Consider the following 27,648-nt stretch of genomic DNA (forward strand, 5'->3'; position numbering starts at 1 on the left):
TGTCTGTCTTGAATAGGAATAGACTAGACTAGACTAGACTAGACTAGACTAGACTAGACTAGACTAGACTAGACTAGACTAGACTAGAATAGAATAGAATAGAATAGAATAGAATAGAATAGAATACCACCTCCAATATGCACTATGTGAACATGACAAAATAAATAAATAAATACAAAATTATGTATATACCCATCTATGTTAAATGACATGGAGAAACAACACAATCTATTTTGGATGTATACGTATACATGGAAGAGGGTAGAGCGGGGGCCATTTTGTTTCTCCTCCAATTTCGGAGCTGATCCTAGCTGGGTCATCTTTTCTAGGCCTCCAGTGGTACATCTGTCCTTACACTGTTTCCTCTTCTGTGCTCCCTCCTCACAGGCATGACCATGGATGAAGTCCGCTTATACGAGAAGGAGACCCAGCAGGCCACCAATGACATTGTGGGTGTCATGACACCCACCATCTCCATCAGCGAAGTCCACCTGCCCCACAGCACTCAGAGCGCCCCCTCCAGTGCCCCCTCCACACCGCTCAGCGGAGAAGCCCCTGATTTCCTCCATGTGCCCAAGGACCGCCAGCGGAAAAAATCCGCCCCAGAAATGCTCTCGCTGCCAGTACTGCGGGAACGTTCCAACCTGGAGTAACAACTATCTCGAGTCCCTCTTCCCAACCTTGCAGAGGAACTCCTGAATTCATTTCCACAGAAGAGGATCCGGTGTCCTTGATGTCTTTGTTTTTTTTCCCTAAATTGCTCTTTAATTCCAGGCTTGGCCTCGTGTCTGGCAAGAGAGAGAACTCCAGTTGATGGAAGCCATTGTTAAATTGTATGGGTGCCTTGGGAGAACTTGGGAGGTTCCCCCAAATTTTGGAAGCATCTCTAAGCCTTCTGATCTGTTCCCAGGTCCTTCAACATCACATTCCTGGCCATGTCTTTGCTGCCTTGGGTCAAAAGGGTTTTTTTTGGGGGGGGGGGGGCGGGCAATACCATTGGACCATTGCTTGGTCTTCTAGTCTACATGGCTCAATCAACATAAATTGGGGTCTCCCCCCCTTCAGTGTGTGTGTGGGAAAAGCATTGGGCATGGCTCTGTTGCAGATGGAGACCTGGTCAACATAAATTCCGTGCCCCAAAAAATCCATCCTAGAAATAGATCTGTAACCTCATTAAATTGCATTTTCTAGCCTCCTTTGACAGGGACCCGGTGGCTCAGATGCTGAGCTTGTCAATCGAAAGGCCGGCAGTTCAGCGGTTCGAATCCCTAGCACCGCGTAACTGGGTGAGCTCCCATTCCTTGTCCCAGCTTCTGCCAACCTAGCAGTTCGAAAGCAGGTAAAAAATGCAAGTAGAAAAATAGGGAAGGTGACAGCGTTCCGTGCGCCTTTGGCGTTGAGTCATGCTGGCCACATGACCACGGAGACATCTTCGGACAGCGCTGGCTCTTCAGCTTTGAAACGGAGATGAGCACCATCCCCTAGAGTCAGGAACGACTAGCATATATGTCTGAGGGGAACTTTTACCTTTTACTGTTTGCCAGACAAGAGGAAATTGTCAAAGAGAAAGAGGACATCAAAGGAAGATGGGCAGCCCCAACCATCACTTCTTCAGGTTGGCTGTTTTTGTGGGCCCCAACAATTTACCTTTGATTTGCCTCCTCCCCCCACCCCAATTTAAAGCAAAGCCAAGGGAAAAGGCATGTTCGCCTTTCTTTGCTAATTGTACACAGTTAAGCCACTTGGCTAAATGCTTTCCTGCTGTTTCAAGCAGTCAAAAACTTAGTTTCGTTCCTTTTGCATGCTGGTCAGCTGCATGTTACCATTAAGAGTCATGGTGGTGCAGTGGTAAGACTGCAGAATTGCAGGCTGACTCTGCCCACTACCAGGAGTTCAATCCTGACCGACACGAGGTTTGACTCAGCCTTCCATCCTTCTGAGGTTGGTAAAATGAGAACCCAGATTGTTGGTGGCAATAATCTGACTCTGTAAAACTGCTTAGAGAGGGCTCTAAGTGCTATAAGTCTAAGCGCTATTGCTATTTGACAATAACAGTCACAAGTCAAGAATTTGCCAATCAAACATCTGAAACCCAAGTAAGTATTGCAGGCTCAGCCGGCAAAGAATAACTCAAGACCATGTTGGTTGGAAACGTGCAGAAGAGGCCTTCATCCTGCAGACAATAGCTAGAATGATGATGATGATGATCTAGAACCCATTCACCAATCTGGGTTGCATAATGACATATTTCTGGTTCTTGGGCGAGCAGAGATTGCAAAGCGATATTATCCATATCGCTGGGTTATTTCAGAACAGGAATAGGCGAGCGAGGTTCTCCAGATATTTTGGACGACAACGAACAATTGGTTGACATTGGCTGAAGTTGATGGGAGTTGAAAGCCCAGACGTCTGCAGGTGCCATCCTGTCCCTTGCTTTGGAAGTTGGGTCTTGGTAGGTATTTGAGAAGACCTGGGAAGTGCCTCTTTTCATTCGTGGCCTAGCACCTCCAGAGAGAATCCAGAAAAACCAATCTGAAGAACTTCCATAGATGGCAGAAAAATGCAACTGGACATGAAACGTTTGGGTCTAGTCCCAAAACGATGCAGGAAGGATTCCTCCCGATCGTTCTGCAGCCTGAACTCAAGTCGTTCCTTGCTAACTAGCACTTCTCAGGTGGATGAGAATCCCAACAGCCAGATCTTCAACTAAGGTGTCTTAAATTTGTGGGATTCTCTCGGGTCTCTTGGAGACTTCTCCAACACCATACAGGCCTATAAAAGCATCCTCTTGAGTCTTCGGCAATTTGAATCATCAGGTTTATATTCCCATGGCAACTGATGGCCTCTTTTCTCTATGGCTCGGGATCTCTTCACAGCAAAGGTACCTTCTGGAGGTCCATCCGTAGGACCAAAGCATAATGCCTTGCAGCCCACTTTCCCACCATCGCTAACTGCCCTTACTGGGAATGGGGCCTCTGCTGTCCCCAATTCCATGGACCATTGGCCTTTCTAGTCTTTGTACAAGCACAATTTGTATTTGCACTGTTGTGCAGGGATAATCCTGCCTCCTTTTTCTTCTGCTTAAGCATTGATTCTATGTTTATGTTGGTGGGTTTGCATTTTCTTCCTCTTCTCTTCCCTCCCCTGTAAGCAAGCTGAGAAGTTGTATCTTCAGTCCACAAAAATAGGGAAGGATTCTAGAGGCAAACAGGACAATAAAACATTCAGACAAAAGTTGACACAATTGATTAATCCACAACTGAGAAGCAAGAACTTGGTGTCTGAAGTTCTCATGTACGTTTCTGGATTCCACTGTCCATCCCGGAAGAAAGCAAAGTTGGAATAGATACAGAGCCTGCATCTGCTGTAACATCTGTTGGAGGCTTGGTGGGTATCTATTCTGTTGACCTTCTGGTAGATGCTACACCAGGCGTCAGCAACCTGCGGCTCTTTCACCCCTCTGCTGTGGCTCCCTGTCACTCAAAATATGCGTCACAACCACCAATGTGCGACACCCGCTGGCACGTGATTTATTGAGCTTTTCAACCCCCGGTAGGCCAACCATGGATAAATCCAAGAAAAGGAAAGTTTCAGAAGAAAACAGAACGTTTAATCCAACTACATATGCTAGTTTTGTGGCCGCTCAAGAAATAGTCAGGCACGGGAAGGGTTTTTGTGACTCCTGGTGTTTTCTTTTCTGTGCGAAATGGGCCCAAATGGCTCTTTGAATGTTTAAGGTTGCAGGCCTCTGTGCTATGCCATCAAACGCATCTCAATCCCCATACCTGCAGATTTGGGGGAGTAAATGTTCAATCCTTTCAAAATTCTACACTTCCAAGTTTTGAAGAACTCCAAATATCAACCCAGAAGAATCAGAGACTGTTCTTAACAACCACTGGTAGCCTCTACTCTGTAAGACTTGGCTAAGAATGAACTTGTATTTTCTCCTTGCAATGAGAGAAGTAGGAAAACCCTGTAAATATTTTGTGATTTGTGTGGAAATTGTACTGTTTGGTTTTGCTTTTGGGTTTTTTTTCCCCACTGGGGTGATAAAGGCCGCTTCTGACAGAAAGCTGTCATGTGATTGCTGAATTGTTTTGACACACCTGTGGAAGGCACGTGGCATTAGCAAACAACCAGTTGACTGGTCTCTCTCTCTCCCTTCATATAGAATAGAATAGAATAGAATAGAATAGAATAGAATAGAATAGAATAGAATAGAATAGAATAGAATAGAATAGAATAGAATAGAATAGAATAGAATAGAATGTAGAATGGAATGTAGAATGGAATGTAGAATGGAATGGAATGGAATGGAATGGAATGGAATGGAATAGAATAGAATAGAATAGAATAGAATAGAATAGAATAGAATAGAATAGAATAGAATAGAATGTGGAATGGAATGGAATGGAATGGAATGGAATGGAATGGAATGGAATGGAGTGGAGTGGAGTGGAGTGGAGTGGAGTGGAATGGAATGGAATAGAATGTAAATATATACATAGAATAGAATAGGAATAGAATAGAATGTAAAATATAGAATAGAACAGAATAGAGAGTAGAGTGGAATAGAATAGAATAAGAATAGAATGTAAAATATAGAATGGAATGGAATAGAATAGAATAGGAATAGAATGTAAAATATAGAATAGAATAGAATGTAAAATATAGGATAGAATAGAATAGAATTATCTTCTGTTTGAATAATAGATTCTAATTCTAGTTTAAAAATCTAGTTAATTAATTCTGGAGTTTGTAGAAGTGTTTGCCTCCCTCTGCTAGCTATTGAGAAAAACTACATCTAGCGATGTAGTTATTTTTTTAATTTGTGGGTGCGGGGGGTAAGGAATATAGAGATCGTGAGCTCCAACGCATGCACAAATATGCTCTCCGGGCATTCTTCTAAGGATCATTTTAATTAGGATTTAATAAAATGGAAATTTAATTCATTAAGTAGGGAGTGAGTCCAGGCATAGCATTGACCTTTAGCATCCACTTTACAAAATTGCCGCCCGCCTCCTCCGGGTCCTTTAGGCCATTCACAGAAAACGAAAAGTGGGAGTACGTAGTCAGATGCTTAGTTTGACATTTTGCCTATTTCTTTCTTAGACATGCAGCCATTTTGGAGAGAAAACCACAGCCAATTGCGTCCCCAAACAAAGACGGACAGGAATCCAGTAAATGAGAATATCTTTTTTTTTCCTAAAGTATTTTTATTTTTATTTGTTATCAACATATTCCAATGTACAGTCTTTTTTCCATCATTAATCTTATTCTTTAATTTCCATTTGCTGATTAGTTGTTCGGGTCTGCTCTTCTACCATCTCCTTCCTTTATTTTAATACAACCTTTCCTTTTCTTCCCTTCTCTCTCCTCTTCTGTTTCTTTCTACTTTCTTCATTCCTCCTCTCCTTCCCTTTTCTCCTCCCTCTCATCTTTCCCCTCTCCTCTCTTCTTCCTCCCTTTCTTACCTTCTCTCCTCCTCTTTCCCCTTTCTTTCTACCCCTCCTTTTCCCGTCATTCTTTTCTTCTCTTCTCACCTCCCAACTCTCCTCCCTGCCCCTCTTTATTCCTCTCCCCTTTTCCACTCCCTTGTTGTTTCCTTTTTCAATGAGATTATCTTGTATGTCGATTCATACGGCCACCCATGAAGCAGAGGACTCTGAGCAGGAATAACAAAATTAACAATTTTCGGATGTGCTTTTTTATTTTATTTTATTTTATTTTACATTGCCCAGGTTTGCCATTCAATCCTTTCTGGGGGTTGATAAGAACACCTGGCCCAAAATGTTGACTTTGAGAGGTTACCACAAAGAAGGGGAGGTGTCAACCTATTCTCCAAAGCACCTGAGGCAGGGGTGAAATGCTCCCGGTTCGGACCGGATCACCCGATCTGGTAGCAATGGCGGTGGGTGGTTTGGAGAACCGGTAGTAAACATCCCTGCCCCCCCCATCCCCAGCTGAGTCGCGCAATCATCAGAGGCTTCTTTTTTAATTCTTAAAAGCATTTTTTCTACAACCTCTTCCACAGGAAAAAATACTTTTAAAAGTAAAAAAAAAAAAAGCCTCTGCCGATCAGGCAATTCAGCTGGGATCGTCAGAGGCTTTTAAAAGCATTTTTTTTCTACAACCTCTTCGGCTCAAGAGGTTGTAGGAAAAAAATGCTTTTAAAAGCCTCTGATGATCCCAGCTGAGCCGTGCAATCATCAGAGGCTTTTTTTTTTTTACTTTTAAAAGCATTTTTTCGGCTGAAGAGGTTGTAGAAAAAATGTTTCTAAAAGGCTCTGACGATCCCAACTAAGTTGCCTGATTGGCAGAGGCTTTTAAAAGCAATTTTTTACAACCTCTTCAGCCAAAGAGGTTGTAGAAAAAATGGTTTTAAAAGGGAAAAAAAAGTTGGCCACGCCCACCCAGTCACATTACCCCCACCACCAAGCCACGCCCACAGAACGGTAGTAACAAATTTTACATTTCACCACTGACCTGAGGGTAAGACAAGAAGCAATGGATGGAAACTGATCAAGTAGAGAACCAACCTAGAACTAAGGTGAAATTTCCTAACAGTGAGGACAATAAACCAAAGGAACAACTTGCCTCCAGAAGTTGTGGGTGTCCATTACTGGAGATTCTCCAACTATCTGGAGTCCTCCAACTATGTTGGATATAACAGCTCCCAGAACTCCATTGCCTGTGGCTGGGAATTTTGGAAATCCTAGCATCAACACATCTGGAAGGTCCCAAGTTAGCTGATTTACATATTCACTAAATTGGGAGACGTTTGCACAGAAGATAATGGGAGTCAACGTGCTTTGTCTACAGACTGATAGGACTAGACTAGACAGCTGCTAATAATAGCCTTGGATCTTTGGCTGCAAGCAGAAAAAGGCAGCCTTCACTATCGCCCCGATGCTTGCATTCCTGAGATCTTAGCTTGTTGCATGACAAACTTGAGAGATATGACAGTACCACTGCTAGCTAGGTCGTAGAATTCGAAGCTTGCTGAGATCTCTCTTCCTCTTCCCCCTCAAGTTCTCCTAGGTCATGTTCTTCTGAAGGGCCACCTAGACCATGGAACAGGAGGTAGTGGGAGTTGGCGTAGACGGGTGGCTTGTTAGGGTTTGAATGGGCCTGCTCCGGTTTGAGGGAGGCGAAGGGGTTGGCCCCACAGCTTATGATCTGGGTCTCCAGCTCCATCAAGATCCTGAGGGACTGTTTCAGCTCCTGTTCACTAAAAGAAGGAAACAAGGGAAGGATTAGTTACCGGCCTGGCAAACAAAAATTGCTCCAGTTACACTTGAAATTAGGGTGTGGCCGAGTGGTGGGTTTCAAATTTTTTTACTACCAGTTCTGTGGGTGTGGCTTGGTGGTCGTGGCATGGCTTGGTGGACGTGGCTTGGTGGGCATGGGCGGGGGAAGGTTACTGCAAAATCCCCATTTCCTCCCAATCAGCTGGGACTTGGGAGGCAGAGAATAGAGGGGGCGGGGCCAGTCAGAGGTGGTATTTACTGGTTCTCGGAACTATTTGACTACCGGTTCTCTAGAACTGGTCAGAACCTGTTGAAACCCACCTCTGGTGTGGCCTTATAGCACAATCCAAGGTCACTATCGGTTGTTTCTTCATTAGTTATTACTCTACAACAGGGGTGTCAGAACTCAAGGCCCGCAGGCCGCATCCAGCCTGTGAGGTGCTTACATCTGGCCCAGGAGTGGGCTTCAGATCCTTTAGCAATAGGTTCACTGCCCCGTTGCTGGGTGGGCGTGGCCATGGTGGGCATGACCTAGTTGGCCACCTGCACCATGGCAGGGGGTGGCGTTTTCACCATCCCCAGGCTCTGGAGGATTTTCTTGAGCCTCCACTGCTTCCCCCAAGCTCTGGAGGCTTTCCGGAGGTCAGAAACAGATCTGTTTCCAACCTTCCGGAATCTCCGGTAGGCCCGTTTTTTGACCTCCCAGACCCTCCATGTGGCCCCTGCACTTACCTGGAATAATGAACGGACCGCGTGGAGACTCCTGGGGGGGAGGGGAGGGGTGGGCATGGCCAGCCAGGGATCGCATTTGGGGGTTTGCTGAACCCGGTGATCCTTGGCTAGAGGATCGCCTGAACCCTGCCGAACCTCCAGGAACCCACCCCTGATCTGGCCCACAGGGACGCTCTGGAAACAGTGCAGGACCATCCCACGGTGCCCACGGGCTGCAGGCGGCCCTCCCAAGCTCTGTTTTCACTGGCAGAGGGTTGCAGGAAGCCATCACAGCCAAAAACGGAAGTCGGGAGCCTGTTTTCACTGGCAGAGCGCTCGGGCCACCATAGGTGACCCTGACATAAGTGATGTCGAGCTGGCCATGTCCACCCTGGCCCCCTAAGGTCAAACACAACGCTGATGTGCCCCTCAATGAAATCGAGTTTGACACCCCTGCTCTACAGTCATTGTTGTCCCTCTGTCCACAATCCTGCAACCCAGAACATCATTATCAGGCAGGAAGGTCCAGGATGAACCTCTGGTGGGACCAAACAACCACAACCAGGGAGCAGATGAAGACCAAGACCCTATGCCCCACAGATTCCATGGCAGTCTGGGAAGACATCTCAGGAATGTCCAGCCTGTGGACTTCAATGCCAGGAATTCCAACTGGGATGGAGATTTCTGGGAGTTGGAAGTCCACAAGTCTTAAAGTTGACAAGATTGGACACACTTTTCTTACATGAACCCTACACTCTTCTAACCTCTGGCTTCAGAAGCTCATGGATTCTGCAGCTGCGGCTTAAGCAATGCAGGAAGCTGTTCCGCATTTCTCCTACGATGGATCATGGTCTGAGTTTCTTCCGGTTAAATCGTGGTGCAGCTCACCACCAATCACGATCTGGAAGGAGAGCTTTACCTGTACATAGTGAACAAAGAAGGGATCTTGTAATCTCGCAGAAGCAGCAACGTGGGAAGCCAACTTGCCATTAGATCAGGACAGGCATGGAACCCTGAAAAATAAGAGGAGACAAAGCATGGGCTTCTTCTGTAAAGCCATTCTCTGGATGGATCTTAGATTAACAGAGTTGTAGGTCATCTAGTCAGCCCCCCTGCCCAAGCAGGAGACCCTACACAGTTTCCGACAGATGGAATTCCAGTCTGTTCTTGAAAGTCTCCAGTGATGATGCTCCCACAACTTCTGAAGGCAACTTCTGTTCCACTTCCTCTCTGTGGCAGCCCCTCAAATATTGGAAGACTGCTATCATGTCTCCCCTGGTCCTTCTGTTCTTTAAACTAGACATACCCAATTCCTGTAACCGTTCATTGTATGTTTTAGCCTCCAGTCCCCTAATCATCTTGGTTGCTCTTCTCTGCACTCTTTCTAGAGTCTCAACGTCTTTTTTATAGTGTGGTAACCAAAACCGGATGCAGTATTCTAGGTGTGGTCTTACTAAGGCTTTGTAGAGTGGTATTAGTACCTCCCTTGATCTTGATGTCCATCATCTTAATGATGATGATGAGCTAGGCTGGCTCAGAATTATGGGGACTGAGTTCCTACATCCCTAAAGGATGCCAGGTCAGGAAACGTTTCTGCTTATGGTTTCTGGATTTGTGTACTTATTCTCTGTTCGATATGATAATGGCTATCATCTATCTCCACCAAAGTTGTCCTCACTCTTTTACTTACTTATGTTGGAAGCAGAGGTGGGTTTCAGCAGGTTCTGACCATGCCCACCAAGCCACACCCACCAAGTCACACCCACAGAACTGGTAGTAAAAAAAATTTTTTTTCCAATTTTTCAAAAATTTTGAAACCCACCACTGGTTTGAAGAAATAGCCAGTTCCAGTTCCAAGGTGGGAGAAAGGCACTGTAGACAAAATGGACGCTGGAGGCTGATTGGAAAGACGGTCCATTTATTGATGAACAGAAGCACGTGTTTGTAGTTCTGGTGCAGCTCACCATATGGAGTTGAGAGTGAGGGGTATTTATACCTTCTCCTGGGCTTTGCACTTGAGCTTCCTGTTCCAGTGCAAGAACATGTATTCTATTGGCTGTTGTCTGTCTCCCATGGTGCGATGTACAAATCCTGGGAGTTTGTCTGAGCTACATTTGGTTGAAGTTTGGGCTGATGCAAAGAAGGGGCTTGTTGAGCAATTCCTATTGTGGCTGAGGGGGCTAACTCTACCTTTGTTCAGACCTTGTTGCAGGGAATTTGCTTATGAATAGAGCTATCTATCTCTTTATCTCTTAAGTGCTGACATCTGCTATGGGCTATTAAGAGTGAGTCTGCTTCCTGCCTCTTAAAAAAGCCATGTTTCTCCATTTCTCATCCAGGGAAATACAGTATAATATTCTGCCTTTCCTAAAATATTTCATCCTTCTAGGAGAGGGGTGGGTGCTAGCTTTCTACACTTACTCCTTGCTTATTCTTATTCTTTTACTCTCATTCTTATCCTTACTCTTTTACTTGCTTACGTCCTTATTTTTATTTACATTTTCTCTTACCTTACTTTTTACGAACCCTACTCCTTCCTTACTCTTTTCCTTGCTTCCTTACCCTTACTGCTACTTTATTTTTATCCTTACTCTTTTACATACCTACTCCTTACTTACTCTTCTACAACTCAAGAAATTCAGGATTTCTTTTTCAATGCTTCCAAATATCCTCCCAGTGCAGCTTATACAATGTTTATAAAAACCTCTTCCCTTTTCCTCGTCCAATTAAGGCATGACAAGCTCTCCTTCTCTACTTCCACACCTCAGGGGGAGACCAGGTTATCCTTTCTATCAGCTCAGCTTTGCCTTCCCATCCCCTGCAACCACATTCTGTGGCATGGCGAGAACAAGGTCTTGGCACGCTTATAAAGGCAACATATTTCCTCAGTGTGTCAAGCAGCCGAACTATCCCAGGCTGGCTTGATCAGAAGAGAAATATACCCAGTAGACTAATCCCCTTAAATTGATGCAGAAAATGTCTGCCTTTCGTCTAAAATACTAATACGTATTTTAGGAAAATGGTTCTTCCTAAGATACCCATTGTCTGTGCGGAATTGGTCTGTCGAAAATGTTCAAATAGACCAGTGTTTTTCAAACTTGGCAACTTTAAGATGGGTGGAGTTGAACTCTCAGAATTATTCTCCAGCCAATTTGGACTTCAGCTCCCAGAATTCCCCAGCCAGTCTGGACGCATGCTGGTAGGGGAATTCTGGGAGCTGGAGTCTATTCCTTTTAAGGTTGCCATAATTGAGGAATATTGTATTTCAGATAAGTGACTGTCTAGACTCTTCTTAAAAACCTCCAGTGATGGAGCACCCACAACTTCTGGAGGCCAGCTGTTCCACTGGTTAATTGTCCTCACTGTTAGGAAGCTTCTCCTTAGTTCTAGGTTGCTTTTCTCCTTGATGAGTTTCCACCCGTTGCTTCTTGTCCTACCTTCAGGTGCTTTGGAGAATAGCTTGACTCCCTCTTCTGTGGGGCAGCCCCTGAGATATTGGAAGACTGCTATCATGTCTCTCCTAGTCCTTCTTTTCATTAAACAAGACATACCCAGTTCCTGCAGCCCAGTAGTGGTTTTTACTTACCTTCGCTACCCGTTCGGAATTGTGAGCGTATGTTGCGCTTCTGCACATGCGCAGAACCTTCTGCGCAATGCGCAGAGTGCCCGTGATGACATCTGGGTGGGTGGGCGGAGCCTCCCACCGCCGCCGCTACACGGGCGAACCAATAGAAACCCACCACTGCTGCAGCCGTTCTTCATATGTTTTCGTCTCCAGGCCTTTGATCATCTTAATTGCTCTTCTATGAACTTTTGGTTCTTTGAGAGTCTGAACTTGAGACAAAGGCATAGATGAACATTGAACTGGATTCTCCGTAGATGCCCTCCTCTGAAATTCAGCCTGGTGACATGCTAGGAAAAGATTTTTCTCCCTTTTGCCAGAGGAAAAGGCCAGCCTCGTAAAATATGATGGAACACAAGGCTGGAATCGCTTCCTTGCTGACTTTGAAAGGGTGGCGGGAGGTTTCTGTCCTTTGAGCATTTAAATCTGAGCTTGGCTCCGAAGGCGACAATGTCTGGAACACACATGAGAATAGAAAGAATCTAGTTGTTTGTACAGCTGTTGGAACACCCTTGCACATTATAAGTGCGTAACGGGATCAGTGGTTGAGTTCTGATCAGTGGTGAAATCTGAACCGGTTTGCTACCGGTTCGTTGGCCGCGCATGCACACCGCACACCAAAAGGAGGCTTGGATAAGTAGAACAGCAAGGGGGGGATTTCCTGCTTTCTAGCAAAGCTAAACCACGTGGCACAGCTGATCATCGGAAATACCGGTTCAGAGGAACCGGTAGCTTTTTTAAACTACCAGTTCGCCCGAACCGGTAGCTTTTTTAAATTACCAGTTCGTGCGAACCGGTAGCTATTTTTAACTACCAGTTCGCCCAAACCGGTAGCATTTCACCCCTGGTTCTGATCTCTGGGTTTAGACACCGCTAGGCTAGGCAAACAATAGGAAACCTGGGCCCAGTTTCCTAAAGCTTCTCTGGCATTCTGGAAGTTTGAGGGATGCAACGCGGCAGTTGTATATTTAGAAAGGCCTCCTGTTGCCTGGAGGGCTTCACGGCAATGGAATGTTACAGAAAGAGACGATCAAAAGTACACCTTGTTCCTGGAAAGAAACCACTTTGCTGTGCCAGAGAATTTAAGAGAGAGACGAGACACTCTGCAGAATGACTAAAGAACTGAAATTGCACAGGTTGTCTTTCAAGGGTTGGGAAAGGGTCTCTTAGCAATGATTTATGGTGTTCTCGATGGGCGGATGGAGCAAGGAGAGGCTCAAAGAATGAGTCACCATCGTCCCTGAGAAACCAACCCTTCGAAAGAGAATTTCTTGAAAGGGGAGAGTCATTCCTGATCCGTTTTCCTGACTTTATATATATATAGCCTGACTTGGATCCCTGGGTTCAAATTCATGTTTTTGAACCACTGAAGTATGGAAATGGAACTTTCCTTCACACTCATTGTGAACCCTACCAAAGCCTCCTGGGTCACACAGGCACAACACAACTCTACAAGGCAGGGGTCTCCAAACTGAGGAATTCTGGGAGTTGAAGTCCACAAGTCTTAAAGTTGCCAAGTTTGGAGACCCCTGCTACAAAGCATGAAGGTCCCCAAGTTCCAGCATCAGTTAAATACATATCATCATCTCCCCTGCTTCTGTTCTGTAGAGGTGTGGTGTTCCCATAAAGCCATCTTTGTCACACCATCTAGTCTTTCAATATTTGAGGGGCTGCCATAAAGAAGAGGGGAGGGGGTCAACTTATTTTCCAAAGCACCAGAAGGCAAGACAAGAAGCCATGGATGGAAACTAACCAAAGAGAGAAGCAACCTGGAATTAAGGAGAAACTTCCTACCAATGAGGACAATTAACCAGTGGAACAGCTTCCCTCCAGAAATTATGGGCACTCCATCGTTGGATGTTTTTAAGAAGAGACTGTGCAGCCATTTGTCTGAAATGGTACAGGCCAGGGTCTCCTGCTTGAGCAGGGGGTTGGACTAGAAGACCTCCAAGGTCCCTTCCAACTCTGTTATTCTAATTCTATCATCCTTTTCCAATCTTATAACCAGCCAGCTGTCCCATTTCTTTGCTCCTAATGGGTGGGCAGGGATTAGAATAAGAATCCTATCTCTAGATGTGCCCACCTACTCTCCACCCAATCCTTCATTCATATAGTTGCCTATCAGGATTCTGGGCAATTATGATTATCCTCAATTAGCATAGCCATTGTACCTGAGGATGTCAAGAGTTGTAACTCAACACATTGGTAATGCAAGGTGGGTCAAGCTGCGGAGACCAGCTTCCCCTCATCTAATCCTTTGCAGATGTCTGGACTTTGACTATGGACATCTGTAAGGAGAAGTGATGTCATGCGCATTGTGATATCATCACCTAAGCAGTGGTTGCACCTGAGCATCATAATGGTTTCTATCAGACATCCTTGGGCAATTCTACCTGATGCCTACAACGGATGAGATATCCCTACTTTACAGAGCACTAAGGTTGAAAAAGCAGCTCTGCAACTAACAGTTGTAACAGCATCCCCACCAATGGTGAAATTTCTAAAATTTCTTACCACCAGTTCTGTGGGTGTGGTTTGATGGGGGGGATTAATGTGACTGGGTGGGCATGGCCAACTTTTTTTCTTTTTTTACTTTTAAAACCATTTTTTCTACAACCTCGGTTGTAAAAAAATGTTTTTAAAAGCCTCTGACGATCCCAGCTTAGTTGCCTGATCAGCAGAGGCTTTTAAAAGAAAAAAAGCCTCTGACGATCAGGCAACTCAGCTGGGATCGTCAGAGGCTTTTAAAAGCATTTTTTCCTACAATCTCAAAATGCTTTTAAAAGCCTCTGACGATCCCAGCTGAGCTGCGCGATCATCAGAGGCTTTTTTTTTTTACTTTTAAAAGCATTTTTTCAGCCGAAGAGGTTGTAGAAAAAAATGCTTTTAAAAATAATTTTAAAAAGCCTCTGATGATCGTGCAGCTCATCTGGGCATTGGGGGGGCAGGGATTTTTGCTACCGGTTCTCCGAACCATCCGCCTCCATCACTACCGGATCGGACGATTCAGTCCGAACCGGGAGCATTTCACCCCTGATCCCCAACCAACCAGCCAAGCACCCTTCATGGAATGGAGTCTGGCTGAAGAGCTAGGAAGCAACTAGGAACAAGACAAGGTCAAGAAACAATGGATGGAAACTAAACAAGGAGACAAGCAACCTAGAACTAAGGGGAACAGTGTGGACTGTAGAACAGCTTGCCATCACAAGCTATGGGTGCTCCATCACTGGAGGCTTTTAAGAAGAGGCTGGACAGCCATTTGTCTGAAATGGTATAGGATCTCCTGCTTGAGCAGAGGGCTGGACTAGAAGGTCTCCAAGGTCCCTTCCAGCTTTATACTGATTAAAAAAAAATTGAATATTTGTATGAAAAGGGCTATCCCCCTTACTTGAGACAACAGAGTTCCACCTGAGCGTCAAGTGCTTGATACTACCTTGCAGCTGCCTCTGGCTTCAGTAGTTAGTGACTACTCTGTTAGCAAGCTGATTAGCCTCATCCATGTGTAAAACGATTTATAGCATCCCTCTTAATCCTGACCCTTTGGGCCTTAATCCGACCATGCTGATGGACAGCAAACAGCTGGCAGGCAAACAGCTCGGCTTCCAATAAGCCAGGGGGAGGGGAGGGGAAATTTCTCCCTTCAGGTTGAGTTGAGGTCCGCCAGATATTCCGCTGAAATATTCGATACAAGAGCCGTGGTGGCACCGTGGTTAGAATCAGTGGGTGGAATTCAAATTTTGTTCTGTGGGCCTGGCTTGGTGAGCGTGGTGTGGTTTGGTGGCCTTGGCAGGGGAAGGATACTGTAAAATCTCCATTCCCACCCCACTCTGGGGCCAGCCAGAGGTAGTATTTGCCAGTTCTACTCAAAATTTCCGCTACTGATTCTCCAGAACCTGTCAGAACCTGCTGAATAGCACCCCCTGGTTAGAATGCAGCATTGCAGCCTAATTAAAGTGCTGTTAAGTAACACCAGCTGCCTGCAATTACGGCGAGTTCGAATCTCACCAGGCTCAAGGTTGACTCAGCCTTCCATCCTTTCGAGGTAGGTAAAATGAGGACCCGGATTGTGGGGGCAATAAGCTGAGTTTGTATAAAAAAAGAACACCGCTTGGCGGGGGGGGCAAAAGCCCTACTAAGCAGGTATATACAAAAGTATGAAGGCTATTGCTTAACGCATTGTAAGCCACCCTGAGTCTCCGGAGAAGGGCGGCATATAAATCGAACCAATAAATAAATAAATAAACTCTGTCCATAGTCTGGATGTCTACGGAGATTCTCCGTCATCCAGGTCATGGTTGTCCCAAAGGTGCTTTTTTCTCAGGAGGCAACTGGACTTTCTGGTTTTTCTTTGAAGAGGTTTTGCTTCTCATCCAAGAAGCTTCTTCAGCTCTGACTGGATGGTGGGGAACTCCTTAGTCTGGAGTTTGATCCTGACCGAGGTTGACTCAGCCTTCCATCCTTCCGAGCTCAGTAAAATGAGGACCCAGATTGTTGGGGGGGGGCAGTAGACTGACTCTGTAAACCGTCCAGAGAGCATTGTAAAGCACGATGGGGCAGTATATACATCTGAGTCAGGGGTCAGCAACCTGTGGCTCTGGAGCCGCATGTGGCTCTTTCCTCCCTCTGTTGTGGCTCCTTGTCACCAGTCGTCTCCACAATTGATAGGGATTTTGGTTAGGACAGGAAGAGGAAAAAGGACGCCATGCTGGGGGGAGACTCTATGGTGGGGGAACCAGACTTCCAGTTGCAGAGGAAAAAAAGACGCCGTGCTAGGAGGAGACTCTATGGTGGGGGAACCGGACTTCCAGTCAGCACCAAAATTGAACATCACAAAGGGGGCTTCTGGTTAGGACATTTGTGGCTCTTTGAGTGTTTAAGATTGCCAACCCCTGGTCTAAGTGCTATTGCTATTCTGGAATCAGGAGTCCTCTTGGTGAGAGCACCGGTGGCCTCTTTCACTTTATTGGCTGGGACTTAAGGATCTCTCGTGTGTTTTTTGCAAAAGGCCCAGAGGCACCTCGTGGGAAATGTTGCTGCCGAGCTGCATCTCCTTCTAGGTGTCTTGCCAGTGCCCAAAATCAGAGGCATCACAACAACCTTATGAGAAATTCTAGACTGGTAGCTGGTTAAATATATCTGTGAGCTTAGCTACTTTGGAAAGGGAATATTCAGACCAATTAATGGATGGTCTCACTGCAAAGGGCTGCAAATCCCAGTTGAGCACATTGCCTAGGTTTGTACCTTCTGTTAAACCATGGCTTGCTTCACCCCGAATAACTAAGCTGTGACTGGCTTGGCTCATCTCTTGCACTAAGCCCAAATCAAACACAGCTCAATAATAAGGCTTTGGGAGATGTGTGAATGTGGCCAATATATCTTTCAGTAGCTGGCTTCCCAGGCTTTTCAAGAGTCATTTTATCCCCCAGGGCTGGGTGATTGATGCTTGGCAGATGAAGCCTTGCACACTGAACGCATCCTGCCCTTTAAGAGCTGGTGTTCCCTCAAAGGGACACGGTGGCTCAGTGGCTAAGACAGTGAGTTTGTCGATCGAAAGGTCAGCAGTTCAGCGGTTCGAATCCCTAGCGGCGCATCACGGGGTGAGCTCCCGTGACTTGTCCCAGCTTTTGCCAACCTAGCAGTTGGAAAGCACATTAAAAAAATGCAAGTAGAAAAATAGGGACCACCTTTGGTGGGAAGGTAACAGCGTTCCATGCACCTTTGGCATTGAGTCATGCCGGCCAAATGACCACAGAGACGTCTTCGGACAGCGCTGGCTCGTCAGCTTTGAAACAGAGATGAGCACCGCCCCGTAGAGTCGGGAACGACTGGCACATATGTGTGAGGGGAACCTTTACCTTTACCTTTATTCCAGTGGTGGGTTGCCTCCGGTTCGGACCGGTTCACAAGAACCGGTAGTAAAACCGGTGGGAGGCCCCGCCCACCACTCCGGATGTCATCATCAGCGATCTGTGCATGCTTTATTCCCTCAAAAGGTGGTATCCACTTCTGGGTAGCTTTCTGTTTTCCATTGAGGTTTAGGAAGGAGAGAAACCTTTGGCGTAGACTCATGTGAAGTCATTCCTTGGTTACATCATCATTATTATTACTCACACATTCAGCCAGGCGTTAGATTGGATCTGACATTTTTGTTCCCCCATTGAGTCCTTCCCAAGGACCTGGGGCAGGCAGATTTCCTGACGGTGAGAACAATCAGTGAAACAACTTGCTTCCAGACATTGTGATTGTGCCAATACACCTCCTGTTTACCCCACGCCAACAATGCTGTGAGATGGGTTGGACTGAGAGAAAGTGATTGGCTCACCCAGCCAGCGTTTGTGCCTAAGGTAGAACTAGAATTCCCCGTTGATTGGCACAAAGTCACTCTGCTGCCAGTCAGGTAGGACTAGAAATCCCAGTCTCCTGGTGATTGGCCCAAAATCACCCAGCTGGCTTTCATGGCTAAGGTGGGAGTAGAATTCACCGTCTCCTGGTGATTGGCCCCAAGTCACCCAGCTGCCTTTCATGGCTAAGGTGGGTCTTGAACTCACAGTCTCTCACTTGCTGGCCTGCTGTCTTACGTACTACCCTGTTTCCCCAAAAATAAGACATCCTCTGATAATAAGCCCAATTGGGCTTTTGAGTGCATGTGCTAAAATAAGCCCCCCCTGAAAATAAACTCTCCATGAAAATATTTAAACACATGTGTACCAGTCCCTGCCATTTCCTCTGGTTTCCTCCACGCACCCCAAAATAATAAGATCTCCCCGAAAATAAGGCCAAGTGCTTATTTTGGGGTTCAAAAAAAAATATAAGACAGGATCTTATTTTCGGGGAAACACAGTAGTCCAAACTGGCTCTCATTAGAAAGTTAGGTGGAGCTGGTTCCAACGTCAACCTGTTGCCAGTCAAAATAACAACTGCTGACATGACCCATATATGCCCCAGCTCAGGAATGTTGAAGAACTGGTGTCTGATGTATTAAGTTTCCTTCCTTTTCTCTCAATCTCTCTCATGCGTAATCTTTGCCTTTTGTTCTGTGTTCTTTAAGGATGCTTTTCGGGAGTGGGGGAAATCAGGAGGCATCTGGTGGCAGCTTTCCCAACTAACAAAGTTTATTAAGGGTGGGGATGCGACAACAAATTTATTAAATTTGTTAGTCAGAAAAGAGACCTGCCACTACAGGTAGTCCTTGACTTACAACTGGTTGCTTAGCAACCATTTTGAAGTTACAACAGACCTACCTTGGGGCTACTTATGACCTCGATTTAAAGCTCCGATGGTCAGGACGCCCCTTGCTTCCCACCTCCTGAACTTAAGGCACTTGGCAATACAGCTGCTTTTATGGCCATTTAGAGCATTCTGCAGTCACATTACTTTTTTTTTTTTTTTTGCCAAAAACTGGCATTTATTTCTGGTTTTCAGCAAAACCACAGCCTCTTCTTTTAATGACCCGCTAATCCCTTGCATCGGGGTGGAGTCTGGGCAACTGAATGGAGCTGAGTGTTTACTGGCCGGATGCCCTTCCTGTCGCCAATGCAGAGTTTTATTCAGCAGATATATTCTCAGTCTGCCCAGAGAGAGAAATATCTGCTTCTACCTAGGATCGAACTCACAGCCTCCTGATGGTGAGAGCTCCACCTCTAGACCACTGCACCACTCTGTTTTCAGCAAAACCACAATCACAGCAAACCATTGGCTTGCTTAATGACAGCAACATTCACTTAATGACCGCCGCAAGAAAGGTCCTAAAATCACATCAGTCACATGATGGACCCGTTTTACAATCATCATGACTTCTGACCATGATGGAAAGTGTTAGGAAATGGCTATTGTCTAACTAGTTGGTCAGGCAATATATAAACTATCAATACATGTTTGTCGAAAGGTATTATATTGCTTTAAGACTGTATTGCATCATCCTGTATCCTGATTGGCTAAGCTCTGTAGCCAATGTACTTAAGGGGAAGCCTGAATCATGGCTTGTGGACACTACACCATTTTATCTGCTTATTTGCTGTTACTCTCTACCTGTTCTCTCTGTATGATCACTGTTTGATCATTGCTACTTGTTGCTTTCTACTATTTATTGAATGTTTTAATACTGAACTTGTTCCTGTTTGAAACTCAAGAACTGTTTTATTGTGTAATGACAACAACTGGTAAGAAGACTTTGTACTTGGATATCCCTGAATTGATATTTTAACTATCACCTTATCTGTGTATGACTTGGATTGTTATTGGACTTTGCTAAATTTTTCCTAAAAAGTAAAAGACTACGACAACTCAGTGTGTCAGTATATTAACTGTGGTTATTCACTCTCAGCCACTTTCATGTGCATATTCAAGGGGTACTCTGCTCAATAACCCATAACATCAGTTATGAGCCAAGAATATCCTTAACAGAAAGATTCCATTATGATCGTAACTTGAGGACTACCTATAGACTCCTCCGGATTCTGTGTTACTGCAGACCAGTGTTTCTCAACTTTGGCAGTCTGGCATGGCTGGCTGTGGAATTGTGGGAGTTGAAGCCCACACATCTTAAAGTTGCCAAGGTTGAGAAACACTGCCATCGACTAACCCAGCTCTCCTCTTACAATGCATTTCAGACTGGAAAGGATCAAAACATGTGTTTGAGCAGTCTCTGCAGAAAAGTAGGCAAAGTCGGGGTGGGGTGGAGTTAAGCACGTCATCAGCCTAGAATCGTTATTGGTCGAAATCCAATAGTCCCTCTTGAATTCCATTGGCCCTTATCTGGCGCCAAGTTAGCATTCAATTTTAATTGACCAGATTCTTATTTATCTTGAGCAATAAATCTTGTGAACTGCAACTTAACATACAGTCCTGATCACGGGTGAAATGTAAAATTTGTTACTACCGGTTCCGTGGGCGTGGCTTGGTGGGGTCGGGGGTAATGTGACTGGGTGGGCATGGCCAACTTTTTTTTTTTTAACTTTTCAAAGCATTTTTTCTAATGTTTGTAACGCCTCTCTGACGATCAGGCAACTCAGCTGGGATCGTCAGAGACTTTTCAAAGCATTTTTTTTACCACCTCTTCGGCCAAGAGGTTGCAGGAAAAAATGCTTTGAAAAGCCTCTGAGGATCCCAGCTGAGCCACGCGATCATCAGAGGCTTTTTTTTTTTTTTACTTTCAAAAGCATTTTTTCGTCGGAAGAGGTTGTAGAAAAAATGCTTTTAAAAGTAAAAAAAAAAAGCCTCTGATGATCGTGCGGCTCAGTTGGGCATGGAGGGGGGGGCACAGGGATTTTTGCTACTGGTTCTCCGAACCACCCACCGCCATCGCTACCGGATCAGGCAATCTGATCCAAACCGGGAGCATTTCACCCCTGGTCCTGATCCTTTGAACCTGACGGTTTCCAACCATCCCAACAAGGACAGAAAAATGCGCCCAAATGCAGAAACGGGTGAAAATTCTCCTTTTCCTTTTGCTCTGGGCGTAGACAAACCCTTTTCAAGAGAACAGTTCTATAACCTGCGGTGATTTAAGCCTTTCTATCTGTTGGAATTCTTCCCTTACACAGATAAACTGCTAATCTCTTCTGGAATTCCATTGTTCGTAGCTCAGAGACGGATTTAGAATGGATCTGAGTAGCAGCACCCGGTGTTTCTTGAACCCACCTCCTTTTTCTTGGGTGTGCAAATATCAGGTGCCATCTTTGGACAGACATGCACGGAGGCAGATTTCATACGAGGACTCTCTGAATGGTGAGAAAGTCCCTGCCAGACCTGGATTTCCCTCCATAAACACAAATCCTGTTGGAATTAATATGTGCCCGGTGTGAATTTTAATTTCATCTCTCAACTGGATTTGGGTTAGAACATGGGTGTCAAACTCAAGGCGTGGGGAATGGATCCGGCCACAGGATGCTTAGATCTGGCTCGCGGGGCTGCCCTGGAAACAGAGAAGGACTGGCTCTACATGATCTGAGATCTTGCCTAAGCCAGCTCTTTCCATCATTTTGTCCTCTAGTTATGCTGAGCTCTTGGTCCTCCCTGGTTAGATTACATAGCATTGAATCTCATGGGGCTAGATAATCCAGGAACACAAGAAGAATGCCATAAACCTTCATACCTGCATGGAAGGCGACCACAAGATCTGGTCGCGCCGCTTGCTGAGTTTCCACCTGCGATTCCCAGAAGTTGTGATAAAGGTCCTTGTAGCTGCTGAGGTAGACCCTTTGCCGAGGTCCAAAGGCCACCAGCGGAGGTCTCATGATGGGTCCATCGACCACATCCATCCCCACCATGCCCACCTCTATGCCTTGATGCTTTGGAAACATCTGGGAGAGCTCATCGTAATCCGTCACCCGAGCGTTGAGGGTCTCCACATGAGAAGCTCCAACCACATGCACCGTGATGGGCTTGGCATAAGGATCCAGATGGAACATGCTCAGCCCGAGGCCAATGGTGACCGGCCTGGAGAAAAAATCTGTGGTCACCCTCTTGATTGACTCCATCAGCTCCACCTCATCGGGTTTTGGTTTGCCCGCATTGGCCCAGAGAATGTTCATATAATGTCCGGCTTTGATAGCACTAAGCTTTTCATCCAGATGTTCCTGCATCAAGAACCAGTCTTCCCAGCCTTGCAGCTCCTGGATATTTTTTGTCCATGCACTTGTGTGGAAAGGGATGTCACCTACAGGGAGACAATGAGGATTTAGAAGAATCTTAGACTCCTAGTACGGTCATTGCAACCATAAATATCCAAATCTCTAGATCAGTGCACAAAGCATCTATAGGGAGGCTAAAAAAAGTGACTACAACCACATGATGTGAAGGCCTGGCTAGAACTTCAACCACAAGGTTATGGCCACCACCTTCACTTCCCCCCATCTCCAAGGATTCTGCTGGTTGCCCTTTCTAATGGAGAAGGCCTTCAAATAGAACATTTTTTGAGGCTAAACCGTTCCACTGATTAATTGTTCTCACTGTCAAGAAGTTTCAGGTTGCTTCTCTCCTTGATGAGTTTCCACCCATTGCTTCTTGTCCTGCCCTCAGGTGCTTTGGAGAATAGCTTGACTCCCTCCTCTTTGTGGCAGCCCCTGAGATATTGGAAGACTTCTATCATGTCTCCCCTGGTCCTCCTTTTCATTAAACTAGGCATACCCAGTTCCTGCAACCGTTCTTCATATGTTTTAGCCTCCAGTCCCCTAATCATCTTTGTGGCTCTTCTCTACATTCATTCTAGGATTTCAACATCTTTTTATATTGTGGTGACCAGAACTAGATGCAATATTCCAAGTGTGGAGGTTTTCAAGAAGAAACTGGACAGCCATTTGCTCAGAATGGCAGTGATGGCTAACCTTTTTGCCATCGCATGCCAGGAGCGGGGGGAGGGGGGGTGTCATGCGCGTGCATGCCCACACCCATAATTCTATGCACCCTACCCCCGTGCATGCGCATGGGACCCCTCCCACCTCCCCCCGCTCATGATGGCATGGTAGGCCCGTTCTTTGCTGTCCCCAGCCTCCAGAGCCTTTCTAGGAGTCTAGGGAGGGCGGAAACGGCCTCCCCACCCCCCCGGGAGGCTCTCTGGAGGTCAAAAACAGCCCATTTGCCAATTTTCGGTGGGACCGGAAGTCCTGTTTGCAAAGTTGGCTGTTTTCGGCCTCTGGAGGGCCTCCAGGGAGCGGGGAAGGCTGTTTTTGCCCTCCCCAGACTCCTAGAAAGGCTCTGGAGGCTGGGGAGAGAGAAAAACGGGCCTCACCCCCACCCCCGAGGTCCTTTGGAGGCAGGAAACAGCCTATTTCCCTACTTCTGGTGGGCCCAGAAGGCCCAAAAATCAGTTGACCACTGATATGGCTACACGTGCCATAGGTTCACCATCATGGGTATAGGGTCTCCTACTTGAGCATGGGGTTGAACTAGAAGGCCTCCAAGTCCCTCCCAGCCCTATTATTCTATAGTCTTTGAAATATTCCCAACTAACACACTAAGTCTCTTGTGTGTCTAACCATCATTTTTTAACTAAACCACAATTGGTTGGATTGGTGCAATCCACTTTAATGGGATCCATCTCTATTGTTCTATGTCCTAAACCTCTTCTGATGGACAACAGCCAACTGAATATCAGGCTACCTGTGAATACAAGCCATTCTACAAGTCGGTCGAGGGCTGCCAGCTTCAGTTTCTTGCAGAATTTTTTGTGGCTGGGCCAGTTCAACCGCTGACAATCGGAGCCACAATAATAGACATTCTGACATCTAGAAAGAAAAGGACAGCAATTTATCAATCCCAGATTTGTGAATTAGGTGCATTATTTCGCTTCCAGTGACCTAAGTAGTCATGAACACGGGCTATTGTGGTTTCCCAATCTTCCAAGGACATCTTGCCAATCTCTTTGATTGCACCCATCTCCTTTATCCATTGCCTTTCTACTACTTAATCTTGCTGGAAACTGTTGTGGTCCACCAGCAGCCCACAGAGTTGGACAGTGAGGAGGCTGGGGAGGACAATGGGCCACTCTTGGAGTCAGGGGAAGGCCGGGACAAGGGCTCTGCGTTGGAGACAGAGATGGGGCCAGGGCCATCTGGGAGTGATGTGCGGACTCCGGAGCCTCCAGAGTCAGACAGCAGAGAGGCAGAGGAACAGGAGGAGCCTGTTCCTTGTGCATGCATGCGCAGAGCTGCCAGAAGGCAAGAGCAGCTAAAGCAAAAAGGACGACTCGGGAGTGAGGCCAGGAGATGATTGGACCCTCCCATAAGGCTTAAAAGAGCAGCAAAGGCTCTTGGGCTCTTTGTAGGAAAGCAACATTGCTAAATCTGTTTTCCAGTCGGTGTCTCTTGTTTCTGAACTTTGTGGGGCTTTGCCAAGAAAGGCCTTTGGCAGGGTGCCAAAGAAGATAAAGTCCTCCAGGCTTTGTGATAAGCCCAAAGGACTTTTTCTGAAGGACTTTGTTTTGGAATTAATTTGGACTAAACTGGGAATGAAGTAATTCTCAGCTGTTATAATAAAATAGTTTTGTTTGAGAATAATTGTGTCCTGTAATGACTAAGTGAGCCTAGGTCACAACAAAAACCTCAAATGCAGGGGTGAAATCCAGCAGGTTCTGACAGGTTCTGGAGAACTAGTAGCAGAAATTTTGAGTAGTTCGGAGAACCGGCAAATACCATCTTCTGGCTGGCAGACTGGGGTGGCAGACTGGGGTGGGAATGGAGATTTTGCAATATCCTTCCCCCAGGAGTGGGGAGGGAATGGGGATTTTGCAGGATCATTCCCCTGGAGTGGGGTGGAAATCGAGATTTTGCAGTATCCTTCCCCTGCCACGCCCACCAAGCCACGCCCACAGAACCAGTAGTAAAAAAAAATTGAATTTCACCACTGCTCAAGGGAGTTTTATGGGGTCTCCACATTAGTGGTGGGATTCCAATTTTTTTTACTACCAGTTCTGTGGGCGTGGCTTAGTGGGCATGGCAGGGGAAGGATACTGCAAAATCCCCATTTCCTCCAGGTCAGCTGGGACTCGGGAGGAAGAGAATAGATGGGGGTGGGGCCAGTCAGAGGTGGTATTTACCGGTTCTCCGAACTACTCAAAATTTCCGCTACTGGTTCTCCAGGACTGGTCAGAACCTGTTGAATACCACCTCTGCTCCACACGATTCACGCCTAGTATCTGTGGAGTTTTTGCTTGCTGGACAAGAGTTGTCTTCAAATTATGGTTCTAAGACTTTCTTTCATCTCAGAGGAGTTTTATGGGGGCTCCACCTGATTCAAGTCTAGTATCAGTGGAGTTTTTGCTTGCTGGTCAAAAAGTGTCTTCAAATTATGGAGGACACTCCAAAGAATCCATCAGGCTACTTGAAGTCTGACTGCTACTTTGATTTAAAAAATAGTACAGGTAGACCTTGGCTTACGATCCCAATGGAGACCAAGACTTCCACTGCTAAGCAAGACAATTGTTGCCCCATTTTCAACTTTTTTTGCCACAGTTGTTAAGCGAATCACTGCTGTTGTTAACTGAATCATGAGGTTGTTAAGTGAATCTGGCTCCCCTCATTGACTCTGCTTGTCGGAAGCCGGCTGGGAAGGTTGAAAATGGTGATGACAAGACACCAGGTCAGTACAATTGTCATAAATACAGAACAGTTGATGACAGCCCGAAATTTTAATCACGTGACCATGGGGATGCTGCAACGGATGTCAGCGTGGGAAACGGTCCTTTTTTCAGCACCGTCTTAACTTTGAACGGTCACTAAATGAAACGTTGTAAGTCGAGGACTGCATGGATTTTCCAAACCCAAGAGTTCTACCTGGGACAAAAGGAAACCAGAAAGAAAAGTACCACCAAACTTTACGAATAGATCAGTGGTGGGTTGCCCCCGGTTCAAACCGGTTCGCAAGAACTGGTAGTAAAACCGCCCACCACCCCAGATTTCATCATCAGCGATCTGCGCATGCGCGATCCTGTTGCGAACCAGTAGTAAAGGTAAGTAGAACCCACCTCTGGAATACATGTTCCCTCATTGCCGGGAAATCAACTGAGACCAATGTTCCCGGAATAGGAAAGTGTTATTTCCAACCACATCTTGGGCCAAGGACCACACAGATGCTGTCAACTTTCCTCCTTCTTTTCTAAGACGATGTCAGCGTTCCAAATTATGATCTCCTCCAGCGCTGACATGAATGAGAGAGGGAGAAGCTTTGCTTTAATGCTGAGATGAACTTTTACCTAGTTTCCTGCTCTTTAGTAGATAGTGTTACCTGGGTGATAGAGGGAGGGGAGAATTCCTGTGAAAAGAAAGTGCTTGGGACGAAGAGATGGATCTGCACGATGGCCAATGAGACATTGGGGTTGAAGAACGGAAAGGGAGGGGTTTGGAAGGAGGTGCCAGTTTTGGCTGCACAAAGAGTTCAGGGATGTTGTTCTTTCTATTCTTAAATAAAAAAAAGATTCATTAGAGACCTTGCGTTTGAGAATGAAGTTTATTTAAGATAGCAGCAAAACCTGACAGACATCTTTGTTTTCAGCAGCAAGACACAGTTGCTTAGCAATAGACACGGGAGGCTTGAAATATGCATCTCGTGTTTATCTTTGCTATGGTTTACTATTCTGAACACCTGTTTTGTGTTGACCCTCTCGATGTGGTCGTTTGCCTTCTTGAAATTTAATCCTTATCCCTAATTTGCAAAGAAAAGGCTGCGGTTACCTGTTGGCTCCTGTTAGATGGCTGCATTTAAGCTTGGTAAGGTAAAGCTTCCCCTTGCACATACGTGCTTGTCGTTCCCGACTCTAGGGGGCGGTGCTCATCTCTGTTTCAAAGCCGAAGAGCCAGCGCTGTCCGAAGACGTCTCTGTGGTCATGTGCCGGCATGACTAAATGCCAAAGGCGCACGGAACACTGTTCCCTTCCCACCAAAGGTGGTCCCTATTTTTCTACTTGAAATTTTTACCTGCTTTCGAACTGCTAAGTTGGTAGAAGCTGGGACAAATAACGGGAGCTCACTCCGTTACGCAGCACCAGGGTTTCAAACTGCTGAACTGCCGACCTTCTAATTGACAAGCTCAGAGTCTTAGCCACTGAGCCACTGCGTCCCTTAATCCCTAAGCGTATTAAGTTTAGGTGTCCAGTATAAACAAACGCAGCCTACTTCAAGGGGTTGTTGTGGGAAAAATTGGTGGAACCATGTAGGTGGTCTCAAAGTCCTGGAAAAAAGCCAGGATATCACCCATATCACAGATGGATTGAATGCCTTCCTTTCTGCACTAGTATCTTGATAGTAAAAGGAGTCTCTGGATTTTACTCCAATGCTCGTTGCTGTTTCAAGGCCATTGAGCCAGTGCTGTCCGAAGATATTTCCACGGTCATGTGACCTGCATGACATCACGGAGTGCTGTTACCTTCCCACCAAAGTGGTACCTATTTATCTATTCACATTTGCATGCTTTCAAACTGCGAGGTTGGCAGGAGCTGAGTGTCAACCCTGAAGCTGACCTGGCCAAAGCCATCTTGAAGTTTCAGTGCTGCCACACTGGAGCTGAGGGATAGGGAGGGGGGATTAGAGATAGCTGGAGTTGTGTAGTCAAAATAAAATACTTTCTCTCGGA

At 46.0% G+C, this 27,648-nt stretch overlaps 2 protein-coding genes across 2 annotated transcripts in view; one reads left to right on the top strand and one right to left on the bottom strand.

The window, feature by feature from the left end:
- LOC117667261 (cytoplasmic phosphatidylinositol transfer protein 1-like) overlaps nucleotides 1–4,072 on the top strand; it is a 79,179-nt gene extending 75,107 nt beyond the window's left edge. The window contains exon 9 of the mRNA XM_087878482.1: nucleotides 388–4,072. Within this exon, the coding sequence (XP_087734608.1) occupies nucleotides 388–653 (266 nt within the window). The 3' untranslated portion in view covers nucleotides 654–4,072. The remainder of the gene's footprint in view (nucleotides 1–387) is intronic.
- Nucleotides 4,073–6,796: 2,724 nt separating this feature from the next.
- MSS51 (MSS51 mitochondrial translational activator) overlaps nucleotides 6,797–27,648 on the bottom strand; it is a 33,498-nt gene continuing 12,646 nt past the window's right edge. The window contains exons 4-7 of the mRNA XM_034420485.3: nucleotides 23,683–23,807; nucleotides 21,677–22,240; nucleotides 8,881–8,974; nucleotides 6,797–7,231 (exon numbers count right to left, since the gene is read on the bottom strand). Of these exons, the coding sequence (XP_034276376.2) occupies nucleotides 6,979–7,231; nucleotides 8,881–8,974; nucleotides 21,677–22,240; nucleotides 23,683–23,807 (1,036 nt within the window). The 3' untranslated portion in view covers nucleotides 6,797–6,978. The remainder of the gene's footprint in view (nucleotides 7,232–8,880; nucleotides 8,975–21,676; nucleotides 22,241–23,682; nucleotides 23,808–27,648) is intronic.

The sequence above is a fragment of the Pantherophis guttatus genome, chromosome 14 (assembly GCF_059756535.1).
Source record: "Pantherophis guttatus breed Tessera chromosome 14, ASM5975653v1, whole genome shotgun sequence".
In the NCBI taxonomy this organism is placed as follows: domain Eukaryota; kingdom Metazoa; phylum Chordata; class Lepidosauria; order Squamata; family Colubridae; genus Pantherophis; species Pantherophis guttatus.